The sequence below is a fragment of the Orcinus orca genome, chromosome 14 (assembly GCF_937001465.1).
Source record: "Orcinus orca chromosome 14, mOrcOrc1.1, whole genome shotgun sequence".
Lineage (NCBI taxonomy): Eukaryota > Metazoa > Chordata > Mammalia > Artiodactyla > Delphinidae > Orcinus > Orcinus orca.
Window position 1 is genome coordinate 56,218,118 of NC_064572.1, and position 22,430 is coordinate 56,240,547.

The following is a 22,430-nucleotide window of genomic DNA, read 5'->3' on the forward strand; positions in this document are numbered from 1 at the left end:
CAAGTTAATTCCTGTTTCACTTTATCTTGATTTGCTCTGTCCCATCTTCATAGGAAGAATCATGTACTTTTCAGTCAAGGATTCAGGGAATATAAACCAGTGGTTTTGATAGAAGCTTTAATTCCTTGCACTATTAGTAACTCTTGCTGCTTTTATAGGAATTGGGGTGAGGAAGATACTCAAAGGAAGGGTTCCTGGCACTAAACAGTATTTATGAATCCTAATCGTTGTTAGGAAATGTCCCTAATGTATGGCCTTATATCTGGTTGTCATTTATTAAAAGGTCCATGAGGATAAATGTTTGAAGATTTGTTACTTATAAAGCACTGTGCAGAAAGGCTTCATTTTGATGGTTGTCATTATGGTATTAGATGTGTTAAAATGTTAGTTTCTATCTTAATTGACAAAGTTGTTAATTCTAAAACCTTTTGAGGGAATTCCCTGATGGTCCAGTGGTTAGAACTCCACGCTTCCACTGCAGGGGGCACAGGTTTGATCCCTGGTTGGGGAACTAAGATCCCTCGAGCCCTGCAGCACAGCAAAAAAAAAAAAAACCTTCTGAAAATATAACATGCAATCATCTTAAGACTCAGTGTATACACCTCACTCCTGATACTATTTCTGGTATTATAAGGAACTTATATTTTAATTGAATTTAATTGAAGTTCTTTTCTGAGAATTTTACATTTCTTAACTTTCACTTTACATTTCTTTTTTCTTTTTTTTTTGTGATATGCGGGCCTCTCACTGTTGTGGCCTCTCCCGTTGTGGAGCACAGGCTCCGGATGCGCAGGCTCAGCGGCCATGGCTCACGGGCCCAGCCGCTCCGTGGCATGTGGGATCTTCCCGGACCGGGGCACGAACCCGTGTCCCCCACATTGGCAGGCGGACTCTCAACCACTGCGCCACCAGGGAAGCCCTCAAGGACATTCTTAAGTGAAATCAACTTTAAAAAAAAGCTGGTGTTGACCACCTAGAGGGGTGGGATAGGGAGGGAGGGAGGGAGGGAAGAGGGAAGAGATATGGGAACATATGTATATGTATAACTGATTCACTTTGTTATAAAGCAGAAACTAACACACCATTGTAAAGCAACTATACTTCAATAAAGATGTAAAAAAAAACCTACAGCAAAAAAAAAAATATATATATATATAGTAAAAAAAAAAAAAAAGCTGGTGGATGGCTGTGAGGAATACTGCAGTGCCTACCAGTACACTTGGGGACATTGCCTTGATTCTTTCTGAGGCACAAGCAGTTTTGCCCATTATATTTGTGCATCAGAGCAAATGTCAACACAGTGAAAAAAGTAATGTCTTTCTTTTGTTATGAAATAGTTGACGTCAATAACCCTTTGAAAAGGTCTTAGAAATCCTGAGAGGTCTGCAGACCACATTTTGAGAACCAATACCCTGGGGTATCATAACACTAAAATTGAGAAGCTCCAGTAACAGGATTTCACTTAAAATAAACTGTACAATTTTATTTGCCTCTTTATCAAGTAATGCCATGGTACTGGAAAAAATAAATTGTAGCTGTGTTCTTTAAAATATCTCAAATGTGTTTATTTAGTAGTCTTATTATAGCACTTTTAATACCTGTCAAACTTAAATATTTGTCTTCCAGTCTTTAAAATCATACTATTTTTGAATTGCTTTTTTCTCTGCATTTTTATATATATACATATATATGTTTTATTTTTGGTATTTTTTATAATTGAAGTATAGTTGGTTTACAATATTGTGTTATCTCTGCATTTGTATTTTGATAAGATGTGAAATGATTTCATAATCTGAGGATGGAAAAATTAATAAATAGTAGCAAATAGTTTTAATACACTTTAAAAAACAATTTTAGGCAGGCATTCCAGACCCTCCAAATATGTCAGAAGAATTAATCCAGTTGAAAGCCAAGGAACGACACTTTTTGGAGCAATTGTTAGATGGGAAAAAATTAGAAAATTACAAGATTCCAGTACCAATCAATGCTGAACTCAGAAAATATCAGCAGGTAAAGTTTTATACTTATAAATAGTGAGTATTCCTTGTAAATGTGCCTTAAAGAGTTTAAAAATTGATATAGTAATTCAGTTCTTCTGTCTAGGGTCTTATACCCATTTATTTCTCATTGCCTGTAAAAATACAGATTTTTTGGTCTGTGTAAACATGTTCTTTACAAGAAAAAATTTGTTATGATCTGTTCACATTTTTCTTTTTCTCCCAACCTTTCAGGATGGTGTGAACTGGTTAGCATTTCTTAATAAGTATAAGCTTCATGGAATTCTGTGTGATGACATGGGTTTAGGAAAAACTTTACAGTCCATCTGCATTCTAGCAGGAGATCATTGTCACAGGTAATTTTAAATGTTATTTTAAAAGAAGGCTTTCAGATGCTGAGCAGTTTAAACGAACTGGTTAATTCATTGTGTTTTGCTGTCTAAAGGGCCCAGGAATATGCAAGATCAAAATTGGCAGAATGTATGCCACTTCCTTCCTTGGTGGTTTGTCCGCCAACATTAACAGGTCATTGGGTGGATGAAGTAGGTAAATTTTGCTCCAGAGAATATCTCAATCCATTGCATTATACTGGACCTCCCACTGAAAGAATAAGGTAAGAACTGGACAACCAAAAAATGTTTTATCTTTTTCTTTAAGTAGTTTGGAAGAATAAAATCGATTAAAAATGAATTCTAGTTAGCTTTTTTGGTTGTCAGACATAGGAACTTACTTATTTAAGAAAGGTGAGTGAATAATAAAGATATAATCAGTGAGACTCATCAAAATTCAAGGACTTTAGCCATTGTTAACAATCAGTTGGGCTTTCTAAGTTTTGGAGCCAGGAAACTGTCAGGAACCAAAACCATTCTCTGTGCCTTTCTTGGAAGTCTTCTGATCATAGTATCTTCTAGGTGCTTCTGTTGTATCCTCATTTTCTACTCACTTTCCCGAAGTGCTCCCTCTTTCTTCTTCTCTCTCCTCAAAAATGTTTTTTGGTCCACAGTGGCTTGCTCTAGTTGCCCTGATACCACAGAAACACTAGAGTTGTATTAGTTTTACCTTCTTTCTATCGACTAGTACATCTCTGTTCCTAAATACAAATGTTGAAGAGTGGTATATCATTGATTTCAGTTCATCTTTTTTTAAAATAAATTTATTTATTTATTTTTGGCTACACTGGGTCTTCGTTGCTGCACACGGGCTTTTCTGTAGGTGCGGCGAGCAGGGGCTATTCTTCGGTGTGGTGCGTGGGCTTCTCATTGCTGTGGCTTCTCTTGTTGCAGAGCATGGGCTGTAGGTGCACAGGCTTCAGTAGTTGTGGCACACGGGCTCAGTAGTTGTGGCTCGCGGGTTTTACAGCGCAGGCTCAGTAGTTGTGGCACACGGGCTTAGTTGCTCCGTGGCATGTGGGATCTTCCCGGACCAGGGCTCAAACCCGTGTCTCCTGAATTGGCAAGCGGATTCTTAACCACCGTGCCATGAGGAAAGCCCTGATTTCAGTTCATCTTTTAAAGCTTGGATAGTCATAGATTGGTGATTAGTCCATAGATTTGCTGCCCTTCTGTTAATAATAGCTAACATATATTGAGCACTTACTGGCTAGGCATTATTCTAAGCAGTTTTATTTACATTTATGTAAAATTGTGTATTCTCATAATTACCTTATGAGGTATGGGTACTATTATTCCCAGTTTGCAGATGAGGAGTCTAAGACATGGGGTCTGGGAAGAAGGTCACTCAGCTAATTAAATGAAGATTGGAACACAGGCAGCTCAACAGCTTGTACTCTTAAAGAATTTATTGTAAAAGAATTCATCCATTTACAAGTGGTAGAAGCTCAGCTCAGACTAGCTTAAGCAAATGGCAAATTCATTAATTAAACTGAGAATCTCAGGGGGTGAATTCTTGCTTCAGGTACATCTAATTTACTATTCTTCCCCACGTATAACTTGTTCTGTTGATCTCTACTGGACTTCAGTCTACTGTTGGTAGGTAAGATGACCATGGGCATTCTCCTAGCTTGGCAACTATAATAAACAGAAATCTTCTCTCTCCCATCATGAATATATCAGTACTTGAGATGACTGACTGGCCTTGACTGGGTCATGCCCCCAAACCAGTCTTTGTGGTCAGGGGATAAAATATTGTGAATGGCTTGACCTGATTAAAATGCTTCATCTCTTTGGTGACTATGAGGACGTGTGATTGATAGCTCCCCCTCTACCCCCCAGCACAACATGGAATGGTGAAGGAATAGTGAGTGCCTCCAAGGAAGAGGTGTTGGCAAATAAAGTTAAAATGACCTCCACATTTTGAGTCAGGTACCTGTCTCTTTTCTAATCAGACTGAGTTAGGGCAACAAGGCCAAGTCATAAGAAGAATGGCCTTCAGGTATCAGGGTCATGGATGTAGAGTAAGCAGAAGGGAATTAGGGCTTAGTAGGTAGATTGAAAGCACTTTATACAATGGCATCTGTGGTTTTCCCCTTGAAAGCATATTATAAACTTTGCAGATTCCCCATTTTGTAATCTTATGTATTTTTAAATACAGGTTACAGCATCAGGTGAAAAGGCACAATCTGATAGTGGCTTCATATGATGTTGTGAGAAACGACATAGATTTCTTTAGGTAAGAATTAAACTTTTTTAAAGAAAGACTTAGTATCAAATTCAGAGAGACTTAGCATTTTCCTGCCTCAAAGACTTCATATTGTTCCTGACATATAGTAAAAGATGCTAACATTTTTTGTTTTTCTTCAGAAATATTAAATTTAACTACTGTATTCTTGATGAAGGCCATGTCATCAAAAATGGAAAAACAAAATTGTCAAAAGCAGTAAAACAACTGACTGCTAATTATAGGATTATTCTTTCTGGAACACCAATCCAGGTAATTATTTACCTTTTTTTTTTTTTTTTTTTTAATATTTGCCATGTGGAGAGAAGGCTTGGCATTTGACAGTGAATTAAAGAGGTTTTTTTAGTTTATAGGAATGATAATTTCCAATAATTATCTTGCTTTTATAATGGTTCATTTGGTATGTAGCAGTATGTGAGCAAACTAGGTTTTAAATCTCATATTTAAAATGTAATTTTAGGCTATATAAACATAAGTCTTATAAGTCTTATAACATAAGACATAAGTCTTCCACATTGGCCATCTTCCTTCTGCAGTATAATACAATCTGATTTAACATTGAAAAGCTAGAGATGATTCAGAGGTGACTCATCATATAGGAGAGGTTTGAATACCTGAGATTAGGAAGCAATTGAAGGAAAGAGATTGTAACAGTTTATCTTAGAAAAGGAAGGAGTTGGCTGAGTATGTAGATGCCTTTAGATATTTTTGAGAGATTCTCTTATCTTCCAGAGGAATTGGTTGCAAATGTTCACATCTAGCTTGGATAGCCAAGTCTGATGGGAAGATACCCTCCATCATTCTCCAGTTGGTAGGAGGGTAGACACCAAGTGACCTCTAAGATTGCTTCTGACTCTTAAAAAAATGATGGTTCTTTATGTATCTGTTACTTTTCTTTTAAATTTATTTTTGGTGATGGACTGACTACTAAAGTATTATGGTTTTGTCTATTAAGTAAACACTTCAGATTTTAATAACCACAAGAGAGAAGGTAATTACAAACATATGAAAATTTAATGGAAGTAAGAAAAAGTACATTTAAAAGGGAAAAAGGGACTTTCCTGGTTGTCTAGTGGTTAAGACTCTGCCCTCCCAGTGCAGGGGGCATGGGTTTGATACCTGGTTGGGAACTAGGATCCTGCATGCCACATGGCACAGCCTAAATAAATAGATAGATAAATAGATAGATAAATAAATAAATAAGAGGAAAAAATCACTCTTTAGGTTTGTTTTTGTGTGTGTGTGTGTGTGGTACACGGGCCTCTCTCACTGCTGCGGCCTCTCCCATTGTAGAGCACAGGCTCCGGACGCACAGGCCCAGCAGCCATGGCTCACGGGCCCAGCTGCTCCGCGGCATACTCTTTAGGTTTGATATATCAAGATTTGTTTTGCTTATATGGAAACTTCACAGTATTTTAAAATTGATTATAGCTTTCACAACAAAAGAAGTATTTGTTTGCTTAAAGGCTCTCTTTTCCCCTTCCACACCTCAACAGTTTAGCTCTGAAGCTGTAAGGTGGGTGGGTTTCTGCACCAAACAGCCATGGTAGCCCATGAGTCATGGGGCAGAGCCTAGGTGGGATTAGAAGGGTTTCAGTATAGAATGGCAGCCCAGCATGGTGAGCCACTGCTTGAGCCTGGTGAGGAGGGCTTCTGGAAGGGGTAAACAGATGGGATGGTACCTTAGGATCCACACATACTGGGAAAGCATCGAAAATGAAAAAGTGTTGATTTCTTTTTTTCTTTTTTCATGAAACTCCAACAGAATTGGAAAGAACCTGTGCCTGTTCCTCATGCCCCATAAATACTGGGTAGACTTGACCTATAACCAAACTCTTCTAGGTTTTCCTGTGTTGAAGAAATGGTGGTATTGGCCAAATTTCTTAAATCTTGCCGCTAATCTGAGTCTCAAAGTTAAAAGAATCAGACATGTATTCATCTTTCTCCTCTTCTATTTACTACTTGATGGAACCTACCAGTAGGATTTAAATACCATGGACCAAAGTTTATTCTGGTGGAAGAGACTTGAAAGTTTCCTCCAAATAGGATAGAGTATTTTCTCCAAATTTTACACGTTAAAATATAGACTTATAGAGACTTCCCTGGCGGTCCAGTGGTTAAGACTTTGCCTTTGCAGGGGGTGCGAGTTTGATCCCTGGTCGGGGAGCTAAGATCCCACATGCCTCATGGCCAAAAAACCAAAACAGAAAACAGAAGCAATATTGTAACAAATTCAATAAAGACTTTAAAAGTGGTCCACATCAAAAAAATCTTTAAAATATGTGTATATATAGACTTATACCCCAAAATGTGGTGATAATCTATGTCATCAGAGTGGGCTTTCATTAATGTTCCATTTTTAAGTATAAGGAAATAATCCTAAGACACAAGATAACTGGTGTTCCTTTCTTATATTCAGAACAACGTTTTGGAGCTGTGGTCATTATTTGATTTCCTCATGCCAGGATTTTTGGGGACTGAACGCCAGTTTGCTGCACGATATGGTAAACCTATATTAGCAAGTAGGGATGCTCGAAGCTCCAGTCGTGAACAAGAAGCAGGTATGAAAAAGAGATACAGTTATATACTCTGTGCAAGTGAATATAATTTATATCTAACTTTTGGGAAGCCATTTAATCTTATTATGAAGAGAAATTAATAATAATAATAATAAATAGAATTAAGTTAACTCTCTTATTATTAATAGGTGTTCTCGCGATGGATGCACTGCACCGCCAAGTCCTGCCATTTCTTTTGAGAAGAATGAAAGAAGATGTTTTGCAGGATCTACCACCCAAAATTATTCAAGACTATTACTGTACTCTTAGTACTCTCCAGGTTAGGAATCTGGTGATCGCAGTTGTGGTTGGTGGTGGTATGTTTATTAGGGGAATGTTTTGAACAAGCCACAAAAGTATTGAATAAAGGGGATTTAGCCTTTGGTTTGTCACTCTAATCTAGCTTCTACTTCCTTAGACTTCAGGAATACTCAGTTTCAAACAGGTGTAGATAAAACCTAAATGAATCTGTTTGGATATGTAAGTACACATTTGGGTATGTGCATTTTGAATATGGCATTAAAACACAATCCAGTATCATAATTGCTTTGTTATATATGTCTAGTTAATTGAAAAAGTTGGAAGGTTAAAATGATATAGAAGTAAGCCAATGTTTTATAAGGGCCAGAAGTCTGCCTATAATGTCATATCCTTGCAGCAGCATTATAGGTGTATACATCAGGGCTGAGTTGGGAAGTGGGACCTTGTCCCTTTTAAAGTATTGCCAGTAAATTTCCAAAATAAGTATTGGCTTCTGCACAGTTCTGATTTCGTACATAGAGACCATTATCAAAGGAATTTATTGTATGCCTTTCCTTGTGCAGTATTTTTGTAAGGGGAAACTGTGTCTTGTCTTAGTAAGATATGGCCTATAAGCAGAATTTTCTGTTTGAACGTTTACTGTGTGTTCTAGGTTAGTGAGCATCAGTCTGTTTCAGTATTAGAGTTGATTTAGTATGGTCAAATGAAAAAAAGATATACAGACATACCTGGAAAACTGCTTCTTTCCCTCCAGTGTATAGACATTTAACCTTTTAGTATTTATCTATACAACCTGAGTTTAGTGGACAGGACACTAATTTAGATGCTAAGAGCTCTGTGATCATTTATATTATCTACCTCATCTCTCTGAGCCTCCATCCCTCATTTGTAAAAATTGGATTAATATTTCTTGAAGGAAAAATTTTTAGAGGTAAGGAAATCAAGACTTTTTAAAGTTAAGTATAATAAAGAGAAGGTGCCATGTGAAGAAACCTGAGATGATATACTGGGGGTGGCACTATAACACCTCATGAAACACGCTTAAGCAGTCTGGAGGAAGGGGGCTGGGGAGGGAAGTGACATTTGGGTTCGTTTTGCATCTGCAGGTTTTTATTCTCTGACTTCTGTTCTCTAGCACTCTAGATTCTCTTCCCTTTCACATTGTTTTAGCATATACAAGGCAGGAACCCAGACTCCAAGATAATACTTTGAACTTGGTATGGGTTCTGCAGTTAGTATCCTTTTTTAAACTTGGTCTTTTGAAATATACCTATTAGGGTCTTGACCACATAACTTCACTTAAGGAAGATTTCCTCATTTACTTGTAAGGGTTAAAGTTCTCTTTTATTGGTAATGTATTTCTCTTCTTGAACAGAGTGGAAAAATTGGGTCTAGGACTATTTGACTATTTTTTAAAATATTTTAGCAGCCAAACAATGTGTTAAACTTGTTTTCTAAATGTAATTTAAAAGGAATTTACCAAGATGCAGTGGATCATCTGTAATCAAGTAGTGAAATATAGGTATCATAATTTATTTTCTTTGATGAGGGCTGATTTAAATTACTGCTTTTATTGGCCTTTGCTAGTTATGTGGGGTTTTTTGGGGGTTTTTTTTTGCGGTACGTGGGCCTCACCATTGTGGCCTCTCCCGCTGCGGAGCACAGGCTCCGGATGCGCAGGCTCAGCGGCCATGGCTCACGGACGGGCCCAGCCGCTCCGCGGCATGTGGGATCCTCCTGGACCGGGGCACGAACCCGTGTCCCCTGCATCGGCAGGCGGACCGTCAACCACTGCGCCACCAGGGAAGCCCACTAGTTATGTTTTGAACAATTGAAAATAATTATACTTATTGCTTTCATGGGGGGAATTTTACAGGTTCAGCTCTATGAGGATTTTGCTAAGTCTCGTGCCAAGTGTGATGTTGATGAAACAGTTTCTTCAGCTGCACTTTCTGAAGAAACTGAAAAACCAAAGCTTAAAGCTACAGGCCATGTATTCCAGGTATATATTACAGTCCACTTTTTAAATGTTGTTGAACAATGTTCTTCAGTGCAGCAATTTTTACATGGAACACTGAAATACGGATTTATTTGGTTTTTTTCAGTATTGTGTATACATTCTTGAAGATAGGTAAAAGTACCAATTTAATTTATTTTCATATTCATAATTAGTAATTAATAAGTAATTTAATATTAAAATTAAAGTAAAAACCACAATATATGTTTGTATATTACATTAAAAGAAGGGTTTTAAAATAGAGAAACTTTTATTTTCTATTCAAAAAATATTTGAACATCTACCACAAGGCAGTAATTTTTCTATAACCTCAGGGGTTAATTAAAGCAGTGGACAAAACAGATCCCTTCCCTTGTAGAGGTGAAAATTGATTAAGTAAGTAAAATATATATACCATGTAAAAGAAAATAAAGGCAGGTATGGGGTTATACAGTATAGGAGTCACGGTAGGTTGTGGTTTTCAACAGAGTGATCAGGGATGTCACTGAGAAGGTGACATTTGAGCGAAGATCTGAAGGAAGATTGAGGCATGCAGATATGTGTGTGTGGGGGGGTGATTCCAGGCAGAGGATACATAAAGCACAGAAGTCCTGAGACACATGATGAATGTGCTTGAGAAAAAAGAGTATCAACTCACTTTTTTTCTTTCCCTTTTGAAATATTCCACTGTAGAATACCTTCCAAACCCCCTTGTCACCAATAAATTAAATACTTTTAGCAGTTTTAAAGATAGAAATGGGAAAAGGTGATTTTGAAGGCTTATACCTCTCCCACAGTTTCTGTCATAGTGCTTACCGGATACAGTTGAGACCCAAACTATAAGCCAAGTAAATGACAAAAGACAAAGGGTATGGCTGAATCAGAGAAAGAAAAAAAAAGACCTGAGGGGGTTCTGATTCTTAAACACAACCACCTAGTTCCACCTTACCTTTCCCACCACCAGACCTGTTGAATCAAAATACTGTGTAGAGGGGAGAGATTTACAGATTTATAAGGTCCTCAAGAGTTTTTATACCCACTGAAGTTTGAGAAACCTTTCTTTAGAAAATGATGTCTAGTTCTAGAATCATCTATCAGCATTATCAGGCACTTTGAGTGGGAAAGAGTTAGCTAGGAGCTAATAAATAAGACATTCTTTCACGAGAAGCTCATTGTCTAGTGGGGGAGACAGACATAAACAGTACAATTTATACAAGTTATAAATGCTGTCACAAAAATAAATACAAGTTGTGTAAGAAGCACAGATGAAGACATCACAGATGAGGTACTTGAACTGTTTCTTGAAGAATGAGCAGAGGAGTAGTGAGAAGAAGAAAGGCATTTTAGATAGATGGACTAGCATAGGAAAGATACTGACATGAACATTTGTGGCATGTGAAGGAGACATGTGTATACTTTCTTCCCCTTTCTTAAAGGCATTACAGTACCTGCGTAAACTGTGCAACCATCCAGCATTAGTCTTAACACCTCAACACCCAGAGTTCAAGAGTACTACTGAGAAACTCGCAGTTCAGAATTCTTCTCTCCATGATATTCAACATGCCCCTAAACTCTCGGCTTTGAAACAAGTAAGTAGGTCTTCTAAGTGTTAGATGTGTGTTGTACATTCTTGGTCTGTAACAGTAGGTAAATTTGCTTTTCCAAAAGATTACTGAGGTGTTTACTATTTCTTTTATTTTAAAATTTGGTTTGTTAAATTTTTGATACAGCTTTTTAAAAAATTGTGGTAAAATATATAACATAGTATATGCCGTTTTAACCATTTTTAAGTGTAGAATTCTATGGCATTAATAACATTCACAGTGTTATGTAACCATTACCACTATTTATTTCCAAAATTTTTCCATCAACCAAATAGAAACTCTGTACCTGTTAAGCAATAACTTCCCACTCCCCTTTCTGTAACCCCAGGGAACCTCGAATCTACTTTCTGTCTGTATGCATTTGCCTGGTCTAAATATTTCATGTACGTAGCACCATATTGTTGTTCTTTTGTGGCCGGCTTATTTCACTTATTTTCAAGGTTCATTCATGTTAGAGCACATATCAGCACTTCATTCATTTTTATGGCTGGATAATAGTCCTTTGTTGTTGTTGTTATTACCACCACCAGTACATTTTGTTTATCCAGTCATGTGTTGATGACACTTGGGTTGTTTCCACCTTCTGGCTATTGTGAATAATGCTGCAATGAACATTGGCTTGTTTGAGTCCCTCTTTTTAGTTCTTTTAGATATTAGACCTAAGAGTGGAATTGCTGGATTATATAGCAATTCTGTTTAACTTTTTCAGGAACTGCCAAACTGCTTTCCACAGTGGCTGCAACATTTACATTCCCAAGCTATGTGCCAGGGTTCTGATTTCCCTACATCCTCACTAACACTTATTTTCCTTTTTTTTAAGTATAGCCATCACAATAGGTATGAAATGGTATCACATTGTTGATTTGATTTGCTATTTCTATTGACTAATGATGTTGTTTTTCATGTGCTTATTGGGACATTTGTATATCTTCTTTGGAGAAATGCCTGTTTAAGTCCTTTGACTGTTTTTTCATTGGGTTGTCTTTTGGTTGAGTTTTAGTTGTTTATATTCTAGATATTAAGCCTTTATCAGATACATGATTTGCAAATACTTTCTCCCATTCTGTAGATTGTCTTTTAACTTTCTTGGTCATGTCCTCCATGGTGTCTGATGAGAAAAGAGGTGTTCATCTCATTGAGAATCCCTTTTACATGAAGTCACTTTTGGGAATTCCCTGGCAGTCCAGTGGTTAGGACTTGGCACTTTCACTGCCGGGGCCCGGGTTTGATCCCTGTTCGGGAGACAAAGATCCCACAGGTCGTGTGGTGGTGGTGGGGTGGTCACTTTTCTCTTGCTGTCGTCAAGATTTCGCTTTTTGTCTTTGTCTTTGAACAGCTTGATTATATGTGTCAGTGTGGATCACTGGAATTAATTTTTCTAGGAACTGCTTGCTCTGCCATTTGCTCATGTCACTCTTGGTATAGCTTTTAAAAATGGAGTTTTAAAAAATTCTGGAATTTGGAAAGGTTAAATTAAAGGAACCAATTTCAAGTTAATGTAAATGTTAATACCATTTAGTTTTTCTAGCCTTAAAAATTAAGATCTTATTGTAAAACCTGGACTTTATTGTTTTAGCTTTTTGTAGTTATTCTGGCTTAAATTTTATTGAGAATAAATAACGGATGAAGATTTTAGATTTCACATGGGCTAGTGTAGAAAATGTTATAAATGAGAGCCCCAAATGCTAATCTGCTTTTCAGGTCACAGGTAAGTTAACCTTTTCTCACCACAAAGAGAAATATTTATTTTGGTGAGATTGACTGCCTACTTTTATTGGACATCTGTGTAACAAGTGATTCTTTTTTCAAGTTGCTGTTGGACTGTGGTTTGGGAAATGGCAGCACTTCCGAGAGTGGCACAGAGTCTGTTGTAGCCCAGCACAGGATACTGATCTTCTGTCAGCTTAAAAGCATGCTTGATATAGTAGAGCATGATCTTCTCAAACCTCACTTACCCTCTGTCACTTACTTGAGATTAGATGGTAGCATACCTCCTGGTCAGAGGCATTCCATTGTTTCACGGTAAGTGGCTTCTAAAAATCTTACAAATCAAGTTATAGTCAATTTATTATTATTATTTACATAGAAGTTTGCCTCATGAAGTATCTTCTTAATGTATTTTTTTTTGTATAATTCAACCCAGCTAAATCTTTACCTTTTTAAAATACAGAACTGCAGAAATATAATTGAATAGTTTGTTTAGTTAGGGGGAAAAAAGTGTCACTGTATTAGGAAAGCACTCCTAAGGGCATGAAAGAAATTTAAGGCATCAACAAAAAATAGAGATAACTACTTTCCCCTCATCTGTTTATGGGAGTTGGGGCAGGAGGAAGCAAACAAGTGGCTTAACTAAGCTCTTTATCCTGATCCCTCTGTCTCTGCTGAAAACAAGTTGGAAGCTGGCCTAGCTTGGAAGCAGAATCACTGAGTACAGTGTTTCTTACGTGTGGTCTGCTCCCTCTGCTTTGGAAATCGCAGGGGTTCATTTTTAAAAATGCATATTCCTAGGTTCTGTCCCAGGCCTGCTGACTTCAAGAGTGAGCATTTTTAACGAGCATCCCTAAGAGATTTTTAGGCACAAAACAGAGACCCACGAAGGGACTTTGAACCCAGGTTTGACTCTGACTCTACCATTGAGGCAGTGTTCTCTTGGGCCTGTTTATTATCCACACAGCCTGAGAGTCTCTCAAATAACAATAATAATATCTTATAGAGCTATTGTAAGAAATAACATAAAGCATATAAAGTACAAAGCCCATTGCCTGACTCAGAGTGAGTAATAAATGGTAGCTTAGTAATGTTAGTTTTTCTTTTTCCTAGAAGCTACCAGATGTCCTTTGTCAATATCTTCTAGGACTAGTACAATTTTAGCAACCCTCAGCACGCTAATCTTCTACCTTCCCTGACTGATCTAACCTTTCTCTACACTCTTCTGTCTCCATATGTTAAAGGTTCATAGTTGGGTTTTGTCTTAATTATAATTAGTGTTCCATTTTTGCATCCATTTTGCAATTGGACTTAATTGCTAGGTATGAAATTTCTGACATGTTCTAGAATACCTTCTTTCTACTACTAAAGATGTTATGTATATTAAAAGAAGATAGTCTGAACTCAGGTGGTCACAGAAATGTCTATGTCGTGGATTATAAAGCAGTGTTCTCATTTGTGCTCTTTAATTTTTATTAAACAGTTCAGTTTCTGTTACTTGAACTTTAGGAAGAAATGTACTAATTTTATTTTTTAATATCTATGTTTTTAGGTTTAACAACGATCCATCCATAGACGTTCTCTTACTTACAACTCACGTTGGTGGCCTGGGGCTTAACTTAACAGGCGCTGACACAGTGGTATTTGTGGAGCATGACTGGAATCCCATGCGTGATCTACAAGCCATGGACCGGGCCCATCGCATTGGGCAGGTAAAAAGTCAGCACTCACAAGTGTTAACTTGTGCACTGGGAAAAATAACTCCCCCCAAAAGACAGGAAGCCTTGGTTTAAGTTCCTGCTCTTATGTTAGTAAGGGTTGTGACGTTAGGCAAGTCACTTAATTTTGTGGCACCATTTCCTCATGCGCTAAATGAGGTGCCTGGGCTAAGAAAACCTGGGAAACTGTCCATTCCTAATATTCTGTGATCGTCTACAAACATTTTAAGGTCATGGGCACAGATAAAGAAAACACAATCCTAATTCAATGGTAGTTAAGTACTTAGTACAAGTATGCAAGCCCTCTGACTTGGTAAATCTCAAAACTTACCCATTTATTCATGCTACAGTTGCTTAACTTCTTTTTCTCATTCAGAAACGTGTGGTTAATGTGTACCGATTGATAACCAGAGGAACGTTGGAAGAGAAAATAATGGGTTTGCAGAAATTCAAGATGAACATAGCAAATACTGTTATTAGCCAAGAGAATTCTAGTTTGCAGAGTATGGGGACAGATCAACTCCTTGATCTGTTTACTCTTGATAAGGTAAAGAACTTATACAATTTGTTGTATCTTTAATGTATTCACAGACTTCCTGGGACTGCTTGGTAAAAGTATTAAAAGGAGCAGCAAAAGTCATTTCACTTTAGTATCACCTAGACAACCCTTTGAGGGAATTTTTGATGTCCAGATAAAACTCTCCAGGATACTAGGGCATGTCTGAAGGTCTGACTTTCTGATTGATGTCTCCAGTGTCTTCCCCAGGTTTTCTTTCCTTAGTCCCTACCTGCTAAAGGACAGCTGTTTCTGGAGTCAGCTAGACCTGGGTCTGTGTTTCTTGCGCTGCCTCCTATTAACTGGTGACCTTAGGCAAATTAACTTCTCTGACCATCTTCAGCCTTGGCAGAATAACAATGCCTATATTACTAGAGTTATGAAAATAATAAATAGTAGCTATTGTTGTTAATGTGGATGATGGAACTAATATATATCAGATAACAATCCATTATCAAAGGGTGCACCAGCTGGAAATATTGGTTGGTCTAATAATGTAAAACTAATAGGGTTGGATTTAAAGTCCTGTGTAGGTTCAGAAAATCAGCTGTACACTCAGTATAAATTAGGGTGAGAAATGGCCTTATATAATGCAATTAAACTAGCTGTAATAACAGAATTATAGTGTCCAAATGTGAGAGAAAGTAGTTCCACTGGACTCTGTGTGTGTTAAGCCACATTTAGAATACTGTCTGGTTCTGGGTGCTGCATTTTAAACAGTAACAAATCAGTGAATCCCCAAAAGATGGCCAGAATGGAGAAAAGTTCTTCAATCATGTCACATAAGGGAGATTGAAAGAACAGGATCTGTGTAACCCAGAAAAAAAGGCTCAAAGAAACATGGATTGCTTCAAATGTATTTTATTCCATTTGAAAGAATATTCTTATGGGTGACTTTCAGTGAGCAGAAACTGGGCTCAAGGGGTGTTCCAAGGAAGCAAGAACTACTGCCATAAAGGATCTTATTGGCAAAATTTGAATATGGACTACATATGAGATCATGTTAATATACCAATATTAAATTTCCTTAATTTGATCTTTGTACTTGGGTTATGTAAGAGAATGTCCTTGTTCTTGGGATAAAGGGGCATAATATCCACAACCTACTCTCAAATGGTTTTGGGAAAGGCTGATAATTTAACTAATTTAACTATGTATCTAATACTAACATATATACACATATATGTATACACACATACACACACACACACACACACGGAGAAGAATGACAAAGCCAAGTGACACAGTTAACAGTGAATTCTTTGCAATGTTCTTAAAATTCTTCTCAAATAAAAAGCGTAAAATGATAAATTATTAGGGCTGTGGGAAAATAGGCTATTTTATGAGTTCACGAACTTCCCCATATTTTGAAGTGTTTAACTCTGTTGAAAAAGTGCAATGTTAGAAACAACTATGATATTTTAAAGGAAAATAAAATTTCTGAAATTAATCTTTCATTTTATCTTTCTGCCAATTTTTCTTAAGGATGGCAAAGCAGAAAAAGCTGACACCTCTACTTCTGGAAAAGCAAGTATGAAATCAGTTCTTGAAAACCTGAGCGATCTGTGGGATCAAGAGCAATACGATTCAGAGTACAGCCTGGAAAATTTCATGCATTCTCTCAAATAACTATCAGATATTGTAAATGCAATTGCTGCTAGTTCAGTAACATTTCTGCTGATATTCAGCAAATTTCAAAGTTTATGGTGAACTTTTTAGCTCAGTGTGTAAATAGATCTGAAGAATATTCAGCATAACGCTGGTTCTTGTTTCACTGGGGGGAACAAGTTATTCTCAAACATTTGCACTGTATTAAATTTAAATGTTAATGTGAAATGGTTTAAATTTTACATGCTGAATAGCTGCAGAGCAGAGGAACCAAACCAGGTTTACATGTGCTACCATGAGGTGTTCTTACTGGGAACAAGCCTCCTATCTTTACATAGTAGTCACTTTGTACAGGATAATATCCATGAGTACGTTAGTGTTCATGTACATTTTTCCTTTTAAAGAGAACTTGTTTTTATAAATGATTAAAACTAGGGCTTTTTTTGGTATAAAAGCCTTTAATGAGCCATAATTTTAAGAATAATGACTACAATACTGGTCACTCTTGGAACATGAAAATCTTAGACAATTAATTGAACCAAACCTTTGGTGGAAACCTTTATATATTTAATGCAAAGGCATAGTGTTGTTCAAATCTTTAACATCATTTTGTTAACTTTTAAAACATCAACTATTCTAAATACAGGTAATGTTCTATTTAAGGCTATCATAACATCCTATAAGAGGGTGTTCTTTTAATTTATCTAAGGGCTAGGATATAGCCAGATTCTGAGGATATATCTACTCAATAGGTTTCAATCGTATATATATATATATATATATATATACACACACACACACATATATATATATATATAAAATATATATTTTTTGTAACTATGAACCTATACAGTTTTCCAGAAGTAGATTTTACACTGTTTAGAATTTCAAAACCTATGGTGAAAAGACTGTTTATCGTAGTAATGCATGACTGTAGCATAAAAGGGAGAAATGATTCCTTTATACACACAAACATACATAAATACACATATCTATATGCACAGACGTACCTATCCTGCATCCGAAAGGGTGCTTGGTATTGGCACTAAAATCATGTAGTTATACTGGGCAGCAGTAATTGGGCATGAAGCTGATTAGTGTTAGAAAAGTGAGCTCAATAGTGAGGGTGGGTATATGTATATAGATATGCATGTATGTGTATGTATATAATTTTATATATTTCACACATAAATTAATACATGCCTGTGTGCATATATATGTATGGGATATATTTGTATATACATGTACAGGAAATAAACATCCCCCAGGTTTGTGGCTGGCCATACACATAGGCATTGGTTTCAAAACCATCAGACCTCAGCTGTAAAATAACTTTTTGTTAAAATAAAGTTATACTGTTCTGCAGCATTTAGACATGGATATGTGTCACATTTCAGTAGCTTTGACAACCATACTGTAACATTAAACATAGCATTCCACAAGAGAATAAAAAAAGATTTAACTGTAAAAATATGTGCAACTGTGTGTTATTTGTAGGAAGTGATCACTAGAAAAAGCAAAAGATTATTAGTTTAGATATGGTCAAAAAATGCTCAAGATCTTTTTTCTTACTAATTAAATGGTTATTTTTTCATTATTTAGGACTTATAGTCAAATTTGGTGGAAGACAAAAAGGAAATTCTTGACTTTATATAGAATATCCACTGTACATAGCAGAGAGAAGCTGTCTGGGAATGTGACCACTCAGAGGCAAAAGTGGGGGGACTATAAGAGCATAATAGAAATTACAGAAAAGTAACAGTGTTGCATCACATATCTGTTCCAAATATTTAATCCCAGTACAATCATATACCTCCCGATTAAAGATAGACCTCCCAGTTTCCCAGAATACATGCTGGCATCAGTGGACTCTAAGTGAAATTGATTGCAGGAACATCTGTTATCAAGTGTCAGAGTACTCAGTGTGAATCTACGAAGCAAAAACTTGAGTTGTGTCAATAAACAAAATATTTGCTAGTCACACAAATCAGTGTCAGACATCAAAAACTGCCTCCTGCTTAAAGAAAGGGTTCCCACCGGTCTCTAGTAAGTTCCCTTAAACCAGTGAAGTTCTGTTGAAGAATATAGGGGCTGATATCCTACTATCTGTGTAGGGACAGCAGCCATGGTTTCAGGCTCACAGGAGAAAGTGGAGCTATAACTTAATCCTCTCCATAAAGCCACAAAGAGTTCACGTATTGAAACAGGACTAGTAGAACTGTCCAAGAGCCCAGAATCACAAAGTCATCTATGAGAAATCAGAATCCCAGAATACCTGTACCAAAGGTAAGTAAGGTTGGGTTATTTTAAATGTATAGCTATAAGAACCACAAATTAAGAAAATAACATATCAACTCTGGGACCCTAGCAGAAGCAAACAAAACTGCCCTATAGGAACAGTTTCAGATAGGGTCCCTTAGGATTGCCACAGGGAAAAGCTTCTAAGATTAAACTCACACACACACAATCTACAGGAGGCAATGAACTACCAGGAGGAAGAGTCAGCAGATGCAAATAGGAAAATTCGTTATTTCAAAACTGCAAATAGGGACTTCCCTGGTGGTCCAATGGTAAAGAAACCACCTTACAATGCAGGGGACGAGGGTTTGATCCCTGGTCAGGGAACTAAGATCCTACATGCCACGGGGCAACTAGGCCCGCGCCACAGCTACTGAGCTCATGCGCCACAACTAGAGAGCCTGTGTCCACAAACTACAGAGCCCACGTGCTCTGGAACCCACGAGCCACAACTACAGAGCCCACATGCCCTGGAGCCTGCACGCCACAACTAGAGAGAAGCCCACGTGCCACAACAAAAAGCCCATGTGCCACAACAAAAGATCCTGCATGCCTCAGCGAAGATCCTGCGTGCTGCAACTAAGACCCAGTGCAGCCAAAAATTAAATAATCTTTAATAAAGTTATTTTAAAAAATAGAATAAAAACTGCAAATAGAATAATCTGAAAGACCATAAAGTAATGATTAATTAGATATGAAAATAAGGAAAACATTATTTAAAAGTTAGGGCTTCCCTGGTGGCACAGTGGTTGAGAGTCCGCCTGCCAATGCAGGGAACACAGGTTCGTGCCCTGGTCTGGGAAGATCCCACATGTCGCAGAGCGGCTAGGCCTGTGAGCCATGGCCGCTGTGCCTGTGCGTCCAGAGCCTGTGCTCTGCAACGGGAGAGGCCACAACAGTGAGAGGCCCGCGTACCGCAAAAATAAAAAAATAAAAATAAAAAATAAATAAAAGGCAAATTTGAAACATTCATAAATGAAAAAAGTCACAAATTGAAAACTTGATAGTCATCAATGCAGATTAGACACAGGTGAAGAGAGAATTTGAATTGGGAGACTGATCTTATAAAATCATCTATGATGGGATGCAGAGAGATGGATTGATAGAAACTATGAAAGGGCAGGCAAAAATGGGAGATGGAATGAGAGCACCTAATAATACAGTTCATAGGAGGGTCCAGAAGGAATGGGATATGGGAAAAGAGACGAAGTCGTCTTTGACTTAACTCTAATTATTACACACCCATGCATCCAGTCTATCAGCAAGTTCTACCATCTCTGGCTCCAAAATATATTCCAAGTCTGTTCACCATTCTCCATCTCTACTACTACTGCTATAGTTCCCACCATCATCTTGGCTCTTCAGGACTACTGTATTCTAACTGGTCTTCCCTCTTGCCAAGCCTCCCATGACTTCCTATAACACTCATACTGAATCTGAACTCCTTACCATGGTATACAAGCCCTACATGTTCTGGCCCCTGCCCATCTCTCTCACTTTCATCATATCCCACCATATTTACCCCAGTCAAGTCAGTCTGTCCCCCTGCTAATGCCTCAATGTAAAACCAAATGTGTTTCCATCTCGATTTTGGTTCTTGTACAGCTTGGTGAATGGTGTCATGAGGAGATACAGAATACTGAAAAAGGAACAGATTGGGAAGGGGGAGAGTAGGAAATCAAGAATTGTCTTTTGGTTGTTAAATTGAGATCCTTGTTATATCAAAGGAGAGATGTTGAATCTAGAGCTCAAAGGAAAGGTCAAGACTAGAGAGATAAATTTGGAAGATAGTATTTTTAAGGAATGTATGGGACTGAATGAGGTCTCCTGTGGTGTTATTTATATAGTGAAGTAGTATACAGCAGTGAAAAATCAATGACTATAGTAAAACATGGATAAATCTCAAAAACGATGTTGAATGAAAAAAATAATAAAATATGTATAGTTTCAGTCTATATAAAGACTGAAAACAGGTAAAAATGAAACACTGTTTAGGGATATACAAACAAATCACATATGGTTATTTCATACTATTTCCACTATTTGAAAGACACTAGAAAGAATGAAGAGCCACAGCATGAGAGAAAATATTTCCAAATCACATATCTGATAAAAGGCTTATATCTTGAACATATCACGAATACATAAAGAACTAAAGAACTAAAACTCAGTAAGCAACCCAATTTAAAAACAAGCAAAAGATTCGAACAGATACATCACCAAATAAGATATATGAAAGACAAATAAGCACATGAAAAGAGGTTCAAAATGTTCAACATCTTTTCCAATAGTGTGTAGTGGTATATCCACTACAATTACACACCTATGAAAATAATTCAAAATTTTAAAAACTGACAATACGAACTGCTGATGAAGATGCAGAGCAAAGTGGTATGGCCACTTTGGAAAACAGTTTGGCTGCTTCTTAAAAAGTTAAGCATACACTTACCAGATGACCCACCAATCCCATTCCGAGTTATTTACCTGAGTGTAATGAAATATGTTCACACAAAAACTTGTACACAAATGTTTATAGCAGCTTTAGTCATAACAAAGGATGCAAACCACCCAAATGTCCATTAAGTGACAAATGGATACATTTGACAAATGGCTATTTGGCCATAAAAATGAATAAAGTACTGATGTATGCTACAGTATGGATGAACCTTGAAAACATTTTGCTAAGTGTAAGCACTTAGTCACAGAAGACCACGTAGTGTATGATTACAATCATATGAAACATCCAGAATGGAGAACCATATAGAGACAGAAAGAAAACTAGTGATTACTTAAGGCTGGGAGTGTGGTATAGTGGGTGATAGGGAAAGGGTTCAGATTTCTTTGTGAAGTGATGAAAATGTTCTAAAATTAATTGTGGTGATGGTTGCATGTATCTGTGAATATATCAAAAACCACTGAATTGTACATTGAAAATGGGTAAACTGTATATGAATTATATCTCAAGAATTTTTTAAAAAAAAGTGTTTCTAGGGAAAGCCAAAGGAAAGAGGGGAGACAAAAACAAGGACACTAGGGGAAACTGAAGCCCCCAACACCTACAATTATGGCAAACGTTAAACAGAGCCTAACTCACAGCAAAATAGACATAAAATCTCACACTAAAGGCCTATTTACCTATTTCCCAATGTCATGCCCAGCTTTCAACAAAAAATTACAAACAAGCTAGGGCAAGAAAAGACACAATCTGAAGAGACAAAGCATGATTACCAGACTTTGGAATTATCATATTAGAAATTTAATGGCCATACTACCCAAAGCAAACTACATATTTAATGAGATTCCTCTCAAATTATCCATGACATTTTCCACAGAACTAAAACAATCCTAAAATTTATATGGAACATAAAAGACCCAGGATTGTCAAAGTAATCCTGAGGAAAAACAACAAAGCAGGAGGCATAACCCTCCCAGACTTCAGACGATACTACAAAGCTACAGTAATCAAAACAGTGTGGTATTGACACAAAAA

At 37.1% G+C, this 22,430-nt stretch overlaps 1 protein-coding gene across 4 annotated transcripts in view; it reads left to right on the forward strand.

Annotated features, from left to right (window-relative positions):
• BTAF1 (B-TFIID TATA-box binding protein associated factor 1) overlaps positions 1–18,113 on the forward strand; it is a 93,666-nt gene extending 75,553 nt beyond the window's left edge. For all 4 annotated transcript variants that reach the window (XM_004279394.3, XM_033404876.2, XM_049696503.1 and 1 more), the window contains 13 exons: positions 1,858–2,010; positions 2,232–2,353; positions 2,443–2,610; positions 4,548–4,625; positions 4,757–4,886; positions 7,054–7,195; positions 7,342–7,472; positions 9,330–9,455; positions 10,886–11,038; positions 12,864–13,075; positions 14,313–14,472; positions 14,855–15,025; positions 16,520–18,113. In XM_004279394.3, coding sequence (XP_004279442.1) covers positions 1,858–2,010; positions 2,232–2,353; positions 2,443–2,610; positions 4,548–4,625; positions 4,757–4,886; positions 7,054–7,195; positions 7,342–7,472; positions 9,330–9,455; positions 10,886–11,038; positions 12,864–13,075; positions 14,313–14,472; positions 14,855–15,025; positions 16,520–16,663 — 1,890 coding nt within the window. In that variant the 3' untranslated portion in view covers positions 16,664–18,113. The remainder of the gene's footprint in view (positions 1–1,857; positions 2,011–2,231; positions 2,354–2,442; positions 2,611–4,547; positions 4,626–4,756; positions 4,887–7,053; positions 7,196–7,341; positions 7,473–9,329; positions 9,456–10,885; positions 11,039–12,863; positions 13,076–14,312; positions 14,473–14,854; positions 15,026–16,519) is intronic.
• The last annotated feature ends 4,317 nt before the right edge of the window (positions 18,114–22,430 follow it).